Below are 18,046 nucleotides of genomic sequence, written 5' to 3' on the forward strand. Positions count from 1 at the left end.
ATCAGTGCCAGTACTCTCTCAGTGATCATTCTGAAAATGTTTGTCCATATAATTAAATGTAATTGACGGATTCATTTGCTAGTCTGCTAGGCTTGCAACAGCAATGGTCATCACTTGCATTATCTGGTGTGTAAAGAGTATTAAGTACAGAGACAAGTCAGGACAAGCGAAAAGAAAGAAAATTATGAAAATTATTTGAATGCAATATTTAGGATAACACTGTAATGGTGCAGTGTATGATACAAAACAGTAGTTTATATTGCAAAAATGGCTGACAAAAACAAATTGTGTCAATAACTCCAAATGTGCTAGCATATTAACCCACAATAGCATGTGTGCTACCATCCCTAACCCTAACCCTAACCCATCTCCTACATGTACATCATTTGGAACTGGAAGCAGGCTGCAGTGACAAACTCTGGTTCATAGATATTTAAACACTCTATATGGCCAAAAATTATGCATACATTTGAAAATCTTGTGTCTTATGTAGTTCTTCATGAAACTGTTGCCACAAAGTTGGAAGCACCCAATTTGGTAGAATGCCTTTAAATGCTTGTGGTGTTCCCTTCACTTAAACTAAAAAGCCCAAAGTTGTTCCAGCATGATGATGCACTCTTTGAATTCAATAAATTTTTATTTGTATAGGACATTCAGCAATAAACATTGCCTCAAAGCAGCTTTATAGAGATAATGCGGTAATAAAGTTGTATAAAAGAGTGCACAAGTTATAAGGTTGTTCCTTACAATTGTAAGTTTGTCCCTAATGAGCAAGTCGGTGGCAACTGTGGTAAGAAAAATCTCCCTGAGATGGCATAAGGAAGAAACCCATCCTTATCTTGGTGGCACCGAATATCCATTCATTACAGTTCTATCATTGTTGAGGTGTGCATTGAAAGGTGTTTAAATGCAAAACTGTTCACGCACGACCTATGGTCCTGAGCCATTGTAGTAGATTGTTTATATTAATTACAATCCAAATCATTTTCAAAGTTTTTGAGTTGCTTAGTAGCTACTAACATCTTTAGGCTGTTGAGGTGGAACCACTACCAGCTGCACAGACTGTTCTCCAAGCTTCATGTAAACATGGTTTGCAAACGATGAAGTAGAAGAACCGGAGTGACTTGCACAAATCCCTGACCTCAATCCCACTCAGCACCTTCAGGGTAAACTGAAACACCAACTGAGACCCAGACCTCCTAACCCAACATTAGTGCCAGACCTCACTAATGTTTTTTTTGTTGTTGTTTGTTTGTTTTTTGCTAAATGGACAAATCCATACATCCAAAATCTGATGGAAAGTTTTCCCAGAAGAGGGGAGGTTATTTTAACTTCAAAGGTTGGCAATAATAATTACATTACAACCAGCATTTACTGTATACTGTATATAAATGGTCAGGTCTTTGGCCATATAGTGTATTTGGAAGTTATTTTTTACTTAGTGTTTAACACAAAATCTTGGAGTAGAATTTAAATAACTAATAAACAATTAAAAATAATAAAGAGCAAACGTTCAGGATTCAGTGGAGCTTTTCTTTTTCATGCAAATCGGCTGAACACTCAATAAATTGTTCCAATTGTTCATACACTTCCTGAACCTGAAACATCAAACATAGACAAAAAGAAAACTAATTGCCAACCTTGTGTAAATAAGCAGATTCTGTGAAAGAGATCTAACCACGCGGCTTTCTCGTAGACACTTATGTCGACATAAAAGTAAATATAAACATAACGAGTGGAAAAATTCCCCTGAATTCTCTTGTAGTCGCATAGTTCTTTTATGGTTCCTAATGATTGTACAGTCACTATAACTAATCCTTTATTCACTCTGCCTTTTCCTTACTACAGGCAATTATTTGAGTACGTAATGCTGTTTAATACTTCCTAGGTCAACAGACCAGTTGGTTTAAATATGGTTTTAATAAGGTAACTATCTTTGTAAATCTTGTGTAAAATATACATACAGTTTGTGAATCAATCATCAGAACATAGTCAGACACAGTCACAGTCAGATATGAAATTTTATATATACGTTATATATAAATTAAATTAGAGGAAGGATTTGGGATAGTTGGTTTTAATTGATCTTCAAAGGCATCATTCAGTTTACAATTGTACGCTTTCAACATTGCATCAAAGATAGAATCTGTAATTATGAATTTTATGGCATTATGACAACCAGAATAGACAGTCACCTGTTACTGCTGATTTTTTTCAACTTATATTGACTTATATTTTTATTTCTTAAAAAATTTTTTTTAAAAGATGATCCAAATGACTTTATATGGCATTTGAAATTCACATTAATGTCACATTAAAAAGTCAAAAAAGTGTTTGTGTGCTCTTCTAAACCAGTGACTAATAATAAAGAGGCACTTACCATTCCATGCATTTGCACATGGTACAGTCATGGACCCTACACAGTTGGAAAAATATTTGTAACTTATTTATCTGTAAATTGTAGATTATTAGTACCTAAATCTACACCTAGAAAGAGGTTAATAGCCGTATTTTCATGTCATAGTATTTAGATAATAATTAAATTACTTATATTTAACTTGAGATATTTTCATGATATGTTATTATTTGTTTGTTTTTGCAGTGTAAAATCTTGATTCGTCTGATAATCATCTGAATTTGCATTCCTAATTTTTCCTAAGTAGTAAAGGTGCATGCCATTATCTGTCAATGCATCTTCGTAATGCTCCAAATATGTATATCTGCAACCTGTCTTGTATCTCCAAACTCCTTAAACTCTGATCAGGCAGTTTCTAAGGAAACAGAAAGAAAAGTAATGTTAAAAACAATTAATAAATAATAAAGATTAATTCTATACCTGTTACTTGACATCATATATAACACTTTTTTAATTTTATAAATATATAAATTCTCAACTAGAATATCATCAATTTACCTTGCAAGTAACAAAAGGCTCAAAAAAACCAAACTGGTTTATATATATATATATATATATATATATATATATATATATATATATATATATATATATATATATATATATATATATGTTTACAAAACCCCTTTGATAAAGTTTCCATATACCATGATTCTGAACATATTAATAATCAATTGCAACATGAGGACAATACTTGTGACAGTGCATTTTACTGTCATGCCCTGAATTCCAAACAAATACATAATCATGCCAACTTTGACACATTTGTGACATGTTATAAATTATCATCTGAAAGTAAATGAATTGTGCAGAATGATAGAATGTATGTGAATAGAAACAATAATTCTTTTGATTTTGCCTTATAGTCATTTGATTTAAAAAAATAAATACAAATATAAAATGAAATGTTTGCATATATTATTGTTATTACTAAATCATTGTATTACTACGTTTTATTGCTGTATAATAGATTAAATTTTGAGCTTTTTTTTTTTAAATAAGGAAAATTATCTCAGATTTTTTACTGTACTGTTACAACAAAGTTTGCATGACAGGCTGAGGAATACAAATACCCTGTTAATATAAAAGCTATGCTTCACTACCCCTGTCAGATATGAGACTGACAACTCTGGCACTCATCCTAAAATCATAAAAACAGTAGTTATATTTGCAACGATGATGATGAGTTGAGACGGATTGATTGTCAAGACCATAGCATATGATTTACATAATTTACATTCTCATATGGAAATTATACAGAGGTCAGAATCCAGAAGTAGTCCAGGTCTTCCACGATTCCAGCAGTATTTTTAAATGCATCTCTAATGAGCTGAAACCTGGTATAATATAAAAGTCTGAAACCTGCTCTAATATTAGGAACAAAACTTAAGAGAAAAACCAGGCTCTAATGGGAACCCGTCCTCATCTAGGTGACTTAATTGAGTCATTAGGCACAAGCTACTGGTTGCTTGTCCAATGTTCAATGTCCAATGTGTTATTACTTTATTTTCATTATTATTTTCATTATTTTCATCACTCTGTTTTTTATGGTTGTGTATTATAAATATGATTATTAATGTTTACTATTGTATTTACAATTTTATTTAATAAAACTTTAGAGGGTTGAGACCAAATAAGAGCAAGACAGGGCGAGATAGGGACCGAGATCAGACCAGCACAACTTAGATTCATCTGAAAGATCCAATAAAATTGTAATGAAATTAATAATTGGAGAGTTGAATTTCAAATGAAGTGATTTTTTTTGTTTGGTTTTGAGTAAAAAAAGAAATACAAACACTAAGAATATGAATTTAACCTCAACCACCTATTTATCCAAACACATTAAAATTTTTGTGCATGCAAAAAGCCAAACATTCAACATTTAATATTTGGAAAACCTGTAAATAACCAAGATATATTGATGTATATTGTGACCGTTCAATAAAACAATAATAGGATAGGATAATAATAGAAGTATTAATATTGTAATAATTATATTGTATGTGAAATCAATTTTGCACATACACTATATATAGTGTATCTATAACATCAAGAATGTGAACTACAGATAAAATTTGTAGTTCACACAAAAGACATATATTTTTAAGTAATGCGCAAAAGTTCTGTTATGGATTTGTCACCAAAATTGAGCTTTTTACTAAAACATTTTACAGTCGCATTGTATCTAGAATACGAGTACCTTAATATTAACAACAATATATATAATTTTTGCCTAATCGGACTCATATTTGTGTGCCCAGTTCTTTTGTTCCTGTGATATTGCTAAATTATATCAGATATTATAATATAAAAAACAAGTAATATCATACAGTACTTTTTAATGATATCTTGAATTTTTTTAGCTATTTGTTTGTTTTTACCAAAATCCCCTTTCATTGAGATTAACAAAAGAAAGCAAATTGGAAATACGTTTTTGATTGCATTTGTAGCAGGAAGTGATGTATTACAGTTATGATATAACAAATACATCGGACAATGCATTTTTAACCCCACAGTTGTGCTCTAGACCGGTCTGGAAATAAAAGTCCTATTAGTCTGACTTCAAGTAAAATTTTGTTTAACTACCAAACACCTCAACAGGCATACAGGCAAAGAATATTTAAAAAAAAGGTCAATATTTGTGAATTTCTTTTATTTTTTAACCTAGAACAGTAAACCCACTCCTTTTCAAATTAAATATATTTGCTCTTCTGGGTAAAACCCAAAGTTATGTTTGAACAGAGTGTGTTTGTTTTATTGGCGGTATTGGTTATGTTGTAATGATCGGCATGATTTATGCAAAGGGATGTAAAAAAATATGAGATCCTGTTCCTGACAAACTCTCTGGCAAATATTGGATAATTAACTCATCTCTATTTAAACCTCCAATTACAGACACAACTTGTTCTGGGCTGCAGGTGTGTTCAATATGTTATGTATTTCTTTCAGTGTGAATACATCACATAAGATCTCAATGAATTACAAATTATAATACTATAATATAATTATTTTGAATACTATTTCATATCCTTTTTTTTTCCAGATATGGGGATTACATTTTTTCTACTCTGCATTGGCATTCTAAATGCAAATGGTAAGTGACAAAGTTTATCAGTATATACATGTTTTTTGTGTAAAAAAAACCCCAAACAAAACAAAATAAAGTATTTGGCATAGTATATAAGAACATATTTAAAATCATTCTGTTTGACAAAAGTTTATTAAGGATATAAAAAATTTAATATATATTGCTAATTACTGAGCCTACTCTTTATTTTAATAGAAGCATTTTTTTTAAATTGTCATAACATGAAATATATAGGGCTAAATACTCTTATTAATGTATCTTGTGTATTGAGGAATAGATCTCGAATAAATCATCATGAATCATGAATGCATTTAAATTATTCAAATAGAATTTTATTGATGGTTTCCGCATCATAAAAAGGTTTCAATCTAATCAGCTTGCAAGTTTTATTGTTTGAAATACAGTACAACATTATGCCACCTCACGACTTAAAAGTTATTTCAATACACTATATAGCTGTGTATATGCAATAACTGTCATCCAACAAGCATTAAAATCAATGTTTGGTTGCAGACGTTAGTTTTAATTGTCCGTTTTTAATCCCACTTCACAAAAACATGCACGTAGTTTGATTCTATTCTCTGTAATGGACCGGCTTATAGTCAGGAGTTTTAAGTTTTCCACCTCATGGCACGATAAATCATGAACTAAAAATGAATAAACAATTTTATAAATAAAATTAAATTTACAAATAATTTTAGGTTTTTTAAGACAAAATATTTTGTATCAAGTATTATTTGTGATTTTTGTGATTGCATTTATGATTCATTGATGTATTATTCTCTCATTTATATTGTTGTTCATTTTATTTACCTTGTTCCGGTATCTCTACTTAAAGCATTGTCTTTTTATATCACTATATCTGAATGAATGATGCCTCGTCTTATTTAAACAACACCAGACATAAGGTTTTTCCAGACATTGGGATTTAATTGTTCCTATTCTGTGTTGACATTTTGTCTCAGAGTGTATACTTTTTGATGCTGGATCTGTGATGATCACAAATGTTGAGCTCAGTAGCTCCTCCTTTTATACCAAAGACTGTAGAAAGAACATTTGCTTATAATCTTATACTCCAGTACTCATGTTAGTTCTCACTCTCCAGTGTTCTGTATTGTTGAAAGATTTATGATCAAACTCTTGATGTCACCCAAATGAGGATGGGTTCCCCTTTTGAGTCTGGTTCCTCTCAAGGTTTCTTCCTTATAACATCTAAGGGAGTTTTTCCTTGCCCCAGTCGCCATGGCTGCTCATCAGGGATTAATACGCACCATTCACCTTAACTGTTGATTTCTGTAAAGCTGCTTTGAGACAATGTCTGTTGTGAAAAGCGCTATAGAAATAAACTTGAAATTCTTGGAAAACTTATTCTTGGTTATAATCAAAGATAGTGACTATATATATAAAATTTGTAGTAGTAGTAATTGCCAGTAGTACAATTATTTACACTCTTAAAACATATAGATAAAACACAAAAAATATATATATTTAAAGAGATTATAATATAAAATAATACAACAAAGCGAGGGTATAAAAAAACCCAAATAAATCAAACAATAAGGCTGAGGATGCCATCGGGAAAGATTTAATGAAAAGAACTTCAGCAACACTCAAAAATAAGGAAAGGACATCAAAAAACATAATTGCTCAATTCACTTAACTTCCTGAACACACACACACAATAACACTCAGCACTGCATGCACAATACACCTTATTTAACAAAATTACGTCAAGGATTCTAGCTCCAAAACTCAAGATCCTAGAACCTCAGCACCTACAAAAAAAATACAACAACAAAACCAGCAAACAAAATGTACAATTCTAAATACCTTAAACAAATTAGCCCATTAAACAACAAACCAAACATAAAAAAAAAACTCACCAATATAACAAAAAATAAATAAAATAAAATACTTACTGTCCCACAATAATCAGTTCAGTTAAGGAATTAAAGTCAATGAAACAATTATGCCCATTTTCTCCATTACCTCCATTAACTCCCCTTAAATTTTCTTTTTAAAAAAGTGAGGATAAAGCAATTCTTTCATTTTCCTCAAACCTGATATGTAACACTAACATTTTATAGCGAATAAACATTCAAACTCCAATTAGTGATGAGTAATAGAGTTCCCTTTCGGTTACGACGCAGCGTCTCATTCCCTCAGGGAACTAGGGTTACATTCGTAACCTAGAGACGGTCACACCCATTCTGTAGCAGTTATTAAAGCAGTTTTGTAGCAGTTATTAACACTAAAGATACATATGAAGCACCTGTCGATGCTGTGCTATTCAACCCTATCGTGCAGTGATATCTAATTTTGATTTGATTCCACTTAATGCCATTTATTGCAATAGGATGCAATTGTAATAATAAGATGTTAAACAATACATTATGGTACAGATAGTCTGCTTGATTTCTTTGGTTCAGAGAGTCAACAAATCATATATTTACTTAAGTGCTTTCTGACTTCTAACCCATGGCCCTTTCACAAACACGCCTTTGAAGTTCAAACAATCCTCCCACAACTCAACAGCATACACCATATATCCAGGGCATGATGAATTCCACAGTCACAACAGACCAGAGAATAACCAAAACCATAGGAATTAAATGCCGAAGACACTTCAGCCAGCCACTTAGCATACAATAAAAAAGTGTCCATAACTTTATTACGCAATTTTTAAGAACGCATATATATTTTCTACTTCTACGGTGATAGACTCGTTTACTAAACCCCTAACAAACCAATTGTAGCCTGGAACTAGCATCCTTAATGACACACAATAATGCTGTAAGCAGAAAAATATGCTATTGAGTTACTTTACAGTACTGTACATGATGAACAAAAACATTGTTGAAGTCCATACTGTTCCTGGTACATATGTAAGCACCTGTCATAAATATATGACAGTCACAGCGTGACAATATGCAGGAAAAAATAATAATAATAAGTCACACAAACTAGGTAAAGTAATCTTGGTAAATTTAATGAATAAGTGATTTGGAATATTGCCTTACAATAATGATGCTATGATTTTCTTTGGTAGAAAAAAATTATCTTTGCTTGTGTATAATCACAGTGGCCTTATTATAAATAGATAACTATTGTTTTTTCCCAACAGCAGTCAGTGGTTGCCAAATAGGCCAGGAGTTCATCACTGCCTTCATGCCTAATCATATAGGCAATGATGGCCAAGCCAAACCCACACTCGCCATCACAGCCCAACAGGCCGTAGCTGCTGTCACAGTCGAAATCAAGGGGCTGAATTACAAACAATCAATAATCGTAGAGAAAGGCTCTACCAAATACATCACGCTCCCAGACAAGGCTGAGATTTACGAAGATGGGGTCTCAACCAAAACAGTGCTGATTACCTCCAATACAGACATCTCAGTGGTGTCCTCTCACATCAAACCATTTACTGGAGACAGCAGTGTGATCTTCCCTAGTACCCAACTTGGCAAAAGCCACATTGCCTTCACTCCCGAAGGAGGTTCTTTAAGTAGCATTGTGGCTATCGTCAACGGCAATGATGAAAACACAATTAGTATTTTGCCATATTCAAACCTCCTGCTTAAAAACAAGATAGTCTTGCAGCGAGGGGTAAAGATGCCTGTTAAACTGGCTCCTTTTCAGACATATCTGCTTCGAAGTGAGAAGACCTTAACAGGAACTCGGATTGATTCTCAGCTCCCTGTAGCAGTTCTGGCAGGACACGAGTGCTTGAGCCTCGTCGGCACCTGTGAGCATGTCTATGAACAGCTTGTGCCAATAGAGTTGCTCTCCGATGAGTATCTAGTCCCTGCCATGCATCCCTTGCTGATTGGACAGGACACAATCCATATTGTTGCAGCTGAAGACAACACCTACGTGACCGTTTATCATGGTCTATTCGCCCAGCAAAAGTCACTTTCTGCTGGAGAGCTTCTGAATGTCTTGATTAATATGCCATCAGTAGTCCGAAGCAATAAAAAAGTTATGGTTATGTATTCCAGCACCAACATTCCCTATGATGAGTTCCTGACTAACATCATTCCTGTATCACAGATGTCCAATTCGTGGACTGTTTATACACAAGATTATGACGCAAATTTTGCTATTGTTGTGTCAGAGGTGGACAATAAAAATACTCTTTTTAGTTTCTTGAATTGGAATGTTTTTCCTGCAAACAAGAAATATTCATGGTCTATAAAACCACTTGGTAACAAAAAAGGCGCTACAACCATATCTGCAAACTTACTACAGGCTGTCTATGTTTACGGTGGAGGAGCGAGAGTTGGCTATGCCACAACAGGCGTGTGCACTGGTAAGTCGAAATCTCTATAAGAACAATTTTTATTCAAACAAATAAAAATCACTATTGAATGTAAAAATATTTAAATTCTGAACTTTGTCTTTCAGCACCTACTCCAACTCCACGTCCAAAAGATCCCTGCGAATCTGTTAAATGCAATTGGAGCGAGGAGTGCAAGAAGGGTGTCTGTGTCCATGTTACCACAGCAACATGTTGGGCCGTTGGCGATCCACACTACAAAACATTCGATGGGAAGCTATTCGATTTCCAGGGCACTTGCACCTACACTATGAGCACTACTTTAAAAACTGACAATGGCCGTGTCCCCTTCACAATTTTGGCAAAGAATAATAACAGAGGGAGTAATCGGGTGTCTTATGTGAGAACTGTATCAGTCGAGGTTTACAATTATACAATCTCTGTCAGCAAGGAAAAGGGTGACGTTTGGGTAAGTTGAAGTAATACACAAATGTGCAGGCTTTTAGGGTTTTTTTTGAGAAAACAATAAGTTTACTTTTCAACCTTTTTCAGGTGAATGGTGAAACTACTCACCTGCCTTTACGTCTAGCAAATGGAAAGTTAGAAGTGATACAACATGGTGCTACTTCACTTATAACAACAGACTTTGGATTAGAGGTCAAATATGACTGGAACATGATGCTATACATAACATTGCCCAGCACCTATGCTGGGTCACTTGGTGGACTTTGTGGAAACTACAATGGAGACATGACAGATGAGCAATTAGACAAGAATGGAACGATACTCTCCACTGTCGTGGATTTGGGCAAGAGCTGGAAAGTTTCAGATGGTGACTTGTTTTGCCGTGATGACTGCGAGGGCAAGTGCCTTGTCTGCCAACCTGACCTTAAAGAAAAATATGTTGGAGAAATATATTGTGGTCTCATGGTAAAAGCAAATGGACCATTTGCCACATGCAATAAGATTGTTGACCCAAGTGTATACATAGAGAATTGTGTGTATGATGTGTGCATCAATAAAGGCATCAGAAGTTTCCTTTGTGACAACATGCGGGCCTACGCTGATGCTTGCATGGCCGCCGGAGTAAAGATAGATCCATGGAGGACATTGGCTGTGTGTCGTAAGTGATGATAACTCAGTTAAGAATTTGTGATATTTGATCTTAAACATTTTCGGAAGTGCATACATAGCTTAACAAATATTGACAGAATTTTGGCTGCTGAATGAAAATCTCCAAGTCTTTATATGGCATGTTAACAGTCCTGTCTCTTAAAAAAAAGTTAATTTAATTTCTTCTTGTTTATTAACAGCATTGCAATGCCCAGAAAACAGTCACTATGAGCCATGTGGATCTGCATGTGCTGCCTCCTGTGTGAATCGAGAGGCCCAGAAAAATTGTCAAAAGCCTTGCATCGAGGGCTGCCAGTGCAATAATGGTTCTGTCCTTAGTGGGGACAAATGCGTGCCACTGGCGCAATGCGGCTGCAATTACGAGAACCGCTATTACCTTCCTGCTCAAATATTCTGGGGTGACCAGACATGCACTAAAACATGCACCTGTAGTTCAGGGCAGGTCAGTTGTAAACCCACAAGGTGCAAGGTTACCGAAGAGTGTAAAATCCAGAACGGTGTGCGGGATTGTTACCCTCTATCCTATGGCCATTGCATTGGAAGTGGCGATCCACACTATTTGACATTTGATGGGAAGCGCTTTGATTTCCAGGGTACTTGCACATATTACCTTTCTAAATTGGTGAACACAAGTGACCCTTCTTTGGTGCCCTTTGAAGTACTTGTGAAGAATGAAAACAGAGGCACGAATAAGGTTGTTTCTTTTACCAAGACTGTGGAGATCAAAGTTTCTGGCTTCACCATTATCATGAGTAAGGACAATTATGGTAAAGTGATGGTAAGTTACTTTTTCCTATTGAATTTATATGAAATTAGCCACATTAATCAAACTACTTTCCATATTTATTTATTTTTCGCCATTGTTAGGCTGAAAGATGTTCCATGTGCAATATACAAAAAATGAATAAATAATATATTTTTTTTTTTTTCTGTAGTTCAACAACCTGCTTCTAAATATGCCATATAAGAATGAGCAAAGTCAGCTATCCATATTCCGCAGCGGCTACTTTGGAGTGGTTAAGACAGACTTTGGCATGAACGTGAGATATAATTGGGATAGCTATGTTGAAGTCACTCTCCCCAGCACATACAGTAACATGGTAGGAGGTCTCTGCGGTAACTGGAACGGGAAAGTGAACGACGACCTGACGCTCCCAGACAAAAGCATCACGACAAGTCCTGCTACATTTGGAAACAGCTGGAAAGCCAGAAACGATCCTGGCTGCTCAGTAGAGTGCAAAGGCGACAAGTGTCCCAAATGTGATCCTGCTGACAGGAATAAGGATGTGTATACAAAACCTTGTAGCCTTATTACAGACACTAATGGTCCATTTAAAGCATGCCATAGCAATATTAACGCCACCAAGTTCTATGAAGACTGCGTGTATGATATGTGTATGTACGGTGGCCATTCTACAGCCCTGTGCAGTGCACTTACAGCCTACACAGCTGCTTGCCAGACAGGACATAGCATTGTGGAGAAATGGAGAACCAATACGCTATGCCGTGAGTTTATGTATTTAAATTAAAATGAGATTTTATCCTAAATATTTGTTTCCAGATCCATGTATTCCAATTCCCCTATTAACAGGATGATCCACTTGGAAGATCCAGTTGACCTACAGCCGACCATGTGTGTGTGTGTGTGTGTGTGTGTGTGTGTGTGTGTGTGTGTGTGTGTGTGTGTGTGTGTGTGTGTGTGTGTGTGTGTGTGTGTTATTAAATGGTCTCTGATATTATCTTTACAGCTGCATCATGCAAAGCTAACAGCCACTATGATGTGTGTGGTGCTGGATGTCCCCAAACCTGCAAAGGCTTTACTGATCCCGAAAATTGCCAGCGTGCACCCTGCATCGAGGGCTGCATGTGTGATAGCGGATTTATCCTGAGCAACAGCGAGTGTGTGCCAATTGAGCGATGCGGATGCGACTATGGAGATCAGTACTATAATCTGGGCCAAGTCTTTTACCCCAATGGCAAGTGCAGCCATAGGTGTGTCTGCGAGGACCAAGGCAAAGTCACATGCAAAGGCAATTTCACCTGCGGTCCTAATGAAAAGTGTGATATCCGTGATAACGTTCAAGCCTGCTATCCTGATGGCAAAGGATCTTGTTCCATCTCTGGTTCTGGAACCTACCACACATATGATGGGAACCGTATCAGTGTGCCAGGGAACTGTGTGTACAAACTGGTGGAAACGGTGCCAAATGCAACTCAGATAAGGATGCCTTTCAGTGTAACGGTGCAGCAAGTGTCCACTACTGTAGTGATCACAAGAACAATCAACATAGCTATAGCCCAGTATAATATTGCCCTGATTCCTGGACTTCTGTGGGAAATAAGGGTAAATTGTTTCATTGAATTTTTATTTGTATAGGTATAATAAATATAGGAAACTAATCTTAACTGTATACTTGTCTAATGTTAGCAAACATACATTATAGATCTTTATGAACCCTAACAGAGATATAGTAATAAAATTACATAAAAATAAAAGAAAAATGTCAAAACTATATTGTTTAAATACTTCTCAGTAAATTCTATTGACTGAATTCTTTGCATTATTAAAAAAAAAAATTTCCAATTAGCAAAATGGGGCCAATAAAACAAGAATACAGTATGAAATTGTAAAAAGTTGAACTAGGTTTAAAAATCCTATACAGTATACTGTAGTCTTATTAGAGGGATCACCCACATTTTGGAGACAAGGGGAGGGAGGTGAGATTGAGATGGGTTGGACATGTACAGAGGAGGGACATGTGGTATATCAGTAGGAGAATGCTGAGGATGGAGCCACCAGTAATCAGGAAAAGAGGAAGGCCAAGGAGGAGATTTATGAATGTAGTGAGGGAAGAAATACCGGTAGTAGGTTTGAAAGAGGCAGATGTAGAGGACAGGGGGTATTGAGACGGATGATCCGCTGTGGCGACCCCCTAATGGGAGAAGCCGAAAGAATAAGAAAAAAGACAATATACTGTAGTTTTATAATAGAAAATACAAGATTACTGTGATAAAAAAATTATATTTTTCATCTAAGATTCTTGACTCAGTTGTGGTGTACTGTTAAAAAGCCAACCTTGGCCAGTTTGTACACTGATAAGAAAAGTGTATTAGCTGTGATTAAATGATAACACATTCATAGCCTGAAGCTCGGCTTGCTAGGGCACCACTCCCAAACAGTATTTGTTTTTCTAACTGAAAGAAGAATGATAAGAATGATAAGAATGATAAGAATCACTGTTGTCAAATTTACCTGTATTCTTTATATTGGCAGGTGGATGATGTTAAATCTATTCTCCCAATAACCCTTGAAGGAGGACTGGTGAATGTCTATCAGAGTGGTGCATTCATTATCCTGGAAACCACTTTCGGACTGAAGCTGACCTATGACACTGTGTCAGTGGCCACGGTTGAAATCCCATCCACTTACAAAAATATTGTCCAAGGTCTGTGTGGTAATTATAACGATAAAAAATCTGATGACCTGGTAATGCCTGATGGTAGACAAGCCCCCTCCGAAGAGAAATTTGTGGATTCTTGGCAGCAGATTCAAGGAGGATTGCTCTGTCACACTGGGTGTCCAGCAGGCTCTAACTGCTCAAAACCTGAAACAGGAGGCCAGAAGGTTGATAACAATGAGTGCAAGGTCCTAACATTGAAAAATGGCCCATTCTCCAATTGTTACTCCAAAATACCACCTTTCCCGTTTTATGAAGAATGTGCAAATGATACCACATCACATCCAGAGGATAAGACACTTGTTTGCCGGTATATCCAAAACTATTTGGTTCAGTGTCAGCAAGCTGGAATCTCTGTTAACAGCTGGAGGAATGCAACCTTCTGTCGTAAGTATCTGTGCGATACTGGGGGATCTATTTTTTTGTTTATTTTGATAGCTACATCACTAGCGGGTGTGGTTTACCTTTCTATACTTGGTTTTAAATAGTAGAACAATTATTTGTTGAATTAGTGGTACGATGGAGTGGTAGCATGGCTGCTTAACAGCTCTAGTGTCCTCATAGTCACACCTTTAGCCCACAAAGGTTGGCAGGTGAACTGATGAATCTACATTGCCCCCAAGCATGAATGACTAACTAAATGTGTACATAGTGTTCCTGGGCTAGACTTCATATTCATTAATCACCTACTGAAGATGAATAAATGTATTGCTACTATTTTATGCATTTATTCTTACATTTCTTTTACCTTTTCTTTTTTTTTCTTTCACCAGCAATGACCTGTGCTACTAACAGTCACTATGAGCTATGTGCCGACACTTGCACGTCAACTTGTGCCAGCCTTACCATTCCACCAAGTTGTTCAAATTGTCTTGAAGGCTGCCAGTGTGACGACGGCTTTGTTTTTGATGGTGGTGACTGTAAACCCATAGAAGATTGTGGTTGCTTGGTGAAAGGAATATATTACAAGGTAAATTGCTTTTTTAGTTTCGAATCAATTTGTTATCTGACCTGGGCTCTTGCAAATAAAACAGTTAAACATGAAATATTCCATCTTGCAGTCTGGGGAGTCAGTAGTCAGAGGAGACTGTATAGAAATATGCAGCTGTAAGTCTGGACAGTTCTCTTGTAAGTCCATGACTTGTAAAGAAGACGAAGTGTGTCGCCAGAAGGACGGCGTTTCAACATGCGTTCATAGTAAGTAAATGTGTTCTTGGTATATAGCGCTTACTTTATAAGAAGACAGGTTTTAAAACAACACTGCCATACTTTTATTCCAGATCCCTGTGGCAAGAAAAAATGCCGTGAGAAAGAGCAGTGTTTGGAGAGGGACAATGTAGCAGTCTGTGTGGCCAACTCGAAGGTCTCATGCAAAGTTATTGGAGATCCTTACTATGAAACTTTCGATGGAGCAAAGTTTTCTTTCCAGGGCACCTGTTCATACATTTTGGCTAAAACATCAGGTGTGGACAAAAACCTCACAGAGTTCTCCATCATCAACAAAAACGCACTTGCCCAGAGTACACATAGAGGTGCTTACATAAAGGTAGTTACCATGAAGTTCTCAGGCCACGAAATCGTCATTATTCAACATGAACGCAACAAAGTGACCGTGAGTAAAGCCAATCTTTTTTTTTATTATAATGAATTACTGTGTTATCAAAAGTAAATAAATAATAATACAGTAAATATATTAAAAAAAAAATAGCAATAGTTATAAAACAAAATCGAAACATACAATGTGTTTGAAAGTAGAATAAAGAAAGAAATGACAAATTATGTATTAGGATAATTTCATCAAGTATTCAAACATGCACTGTATGAATATATTGAATGAATGTGCTTTAGCATTGAGAGTTTTTATGACTTGTAATAGCATTATATCTTCAGTTCTAGTACTCGATATTCACTGACATGTACCAATCATGAATGCGGTATGACTGTATGATAAAATATTCCCTCTATTTTGTGCTGCTTAGATTGATGGTAAAGTATACCCACTGCCTGCGAGTCTGGATTCTGACCGCATTAAGATAACTCAGTCAGGAATAAGGGGACACCTGGTGACAGACTTTGGTTTGGAGGCCACTTTTGACTGGGGCGAGTTCTTCATGGTGACCGTGTCCAGTAGCTACTATAAGAACTTAGCGGGCATGTGCGGAACCTATAATGGCAACCCCAGTGATGACTTCACGACACCGACAGGCGTTGCTGCTGCACACAACACTGAGTGGGGGCAGTCATGGAGTGTTCCCGATAATGACCCCAATTGCTGGCACTTCCCCCCATGCTCTGATGAAGAAAAGAACAAGTACAGTGGACCGAATTTCTGTGGTTTGCTCGAAGACAAAACTGGGCCGTTTGCTAGCTGCAACAATACTGTTAAATTGGGCCAGTTTGCATACAGCTGTCTTTTTACTACGTGTTTCACACACGGAAACCATAACGAGTTCTGCAAGATCATGAATTCTTTTGCAGACAACTGCAAGTGGGCAAACACTGATGTGTCTCCACAGTGGCAGCAGATTACTAACTGCAGTAAGTAATATCTGGTGCATGCTCTTAAACATGTACTTAATGCTCATACATGTCCATTTTTTATAATAAGGCTCATACATGTCCATTTAAATAAAATAATAAATACTCTGCTATGTCTTTTTATCCTAACAGCCTAATCAAAAAATCCCTGGAGCCATCCTGCATGTCAAATGGTGTGAATAACAATAAACATGTAGAACATGAAGGCTACTCAAAAAAATCTGCTCAAATAATCAAGAGGAGGGAGTCAGGAACTTGCTAATTAAACATATACATACATTTTTCTTCTCTTTTTAACCAGTACAAGTAACCACTGGCCAAATGTTAACCCTACATGATTGATTGATTAATTCATTAATGAATAGAATCACACTTTCTTTTTCTCTTCTTTTCCTGTTATTGAATGCTTGCATGGCTTAATAAAAAAAGATTATTGTATAACCATGCAATAGATGTATTATACAAAATCAAACAATTCATCAAACAATTACACGAAATGAATATATCTTCAGAGTTGTCCGTGTTTTTTTTGCGTTCTCTACTTCCCTTCGAAAAAACTCACCTAAGGATGGATTAGCCACACAAAACTAAATATGAGTCTGTAAATATTTTTGCATCATAGCCTGTTATGGACAGGAGCTCCATTCAAGTTTAGTTCCTGCGTCACACCTGGTGTTTTAAATCCATGTAGTTTGTGACAAGCAATTAATTAAGATAAAAATGTCAGTTTTAAACCTTGAGAACTCCTGCAACGATTCCACAGTACTGGTATGTTGGAACGGACATCCTAAATCCTAATGTTATATATAATGATCTACCTCTTCCAGAAATATTTAAATTAGTTAATTAATACTAACTATATATTCACTCCCAAAAGAATTTCCCAGACCGGAAATATTTTATTTGGTGTAGTAGTAAACCAATATCAGATCGTACTTATTGACAGGGACTTTAAAGCTCTTTTGTAAGTCACTCTAGAAAAGGACATCTGCCAAATTACATAAATGTAATTTTTTTTCTTACATCATTGCATATCAGCACCAGTGTTTGCACCAGTGGCAGGCAGATATTTCATATCTGGCAGGCTGTGCATTTCATATCTAAGCCTTCAATAGTGGCCTACCTGAAACGCATAA

The 18,046-nt window shown here is 35.9% G+C and overlaps 1 protein-coding gene across 2 annotated transcripts; it reads left to right on the plus strand.

The window, feature by feature from the left end:
- The first annotated feature begins 5,312 nt into the window (after positions 1 to 5,312).
- Positions 5,313 to 17,415, plus strand: LOC310719922 (IgGFc-binding protein-like). Of its 2 annotated transcripts, none has more exons than XM_083530102.1 (13): positions 5,313 to 5,510; positions 8,629 to 9,813; positions 9,909 to 10,249; positions 10,333 to 10,903; positions 11,094 to 11,692; positions 11,850 to 12,420; positions 12,663 to 13,258; positions 14,189 to 14,759; positions 15,146 to 15,342; positions 15,434 to 15,569; positions 15,653 to 15,984; positions 16,352 to 16,910; positions 17,043 to 17,415. In XM_083530102.1, exons 1-13 carry the CDS (start codon positions 5,462 to 5,464, stop codon positions 17,045 to 17,047), a joined length of 5,712 nt encoding a protein of 1,903 aa, XP_083386228.1. In that variant the 5' UTR covers positions 5,313 to 5,461; the 3' UTR covers positions 17,048 to 17,415. The 2 variants fall into 2 exon arrangements, with proteins under 2 accessions (XP_083386228.1, XP_083386229.1); XM_083530103.1 differs by having other exon boundaries at positions 5,317 to 5,510; positions 8,632 to 9,813.
- Positions 17,416 to 18,046: the final 631 nt, after the last annotated feature.

Source organism: Silurus aristotelis (assembly GCF_946808225.1).
Source record: "Silurus aristotelis genome assembly, chromosome: 25".
Lineage (NCBI taxonomy): Eukaryota > Metazoa > Chordata > Actinopteri > Siluriformes > Siluridae > Silurus > Silurus aristotelis.

Excerpts from the sequence above, each read along its gene's own strand:
- LOC310719922 (XM_083530102.1), top strand. The coding sequence starts at position 5,462 with ATGGGGATTACATTTTTTCTACTCTGCATTGGCATTCTAAATGCAAAT. Across the intron at positions 5,511-8,628 it reads TGGCATTCTAAATGCAAATG|CAGTCAGTGGTTGCCAAATA; the intron begins GTAAGTGACAAA and ends TTTTCCCAACAG. Across the intron at positions 14,760-15,145 it reads GAGGAATGCAACCTTCTGTC|CAATGACCTGTGCTACTAAC; the intron begins GTAAGTATCTGT and ends TTCTTTCACCAG.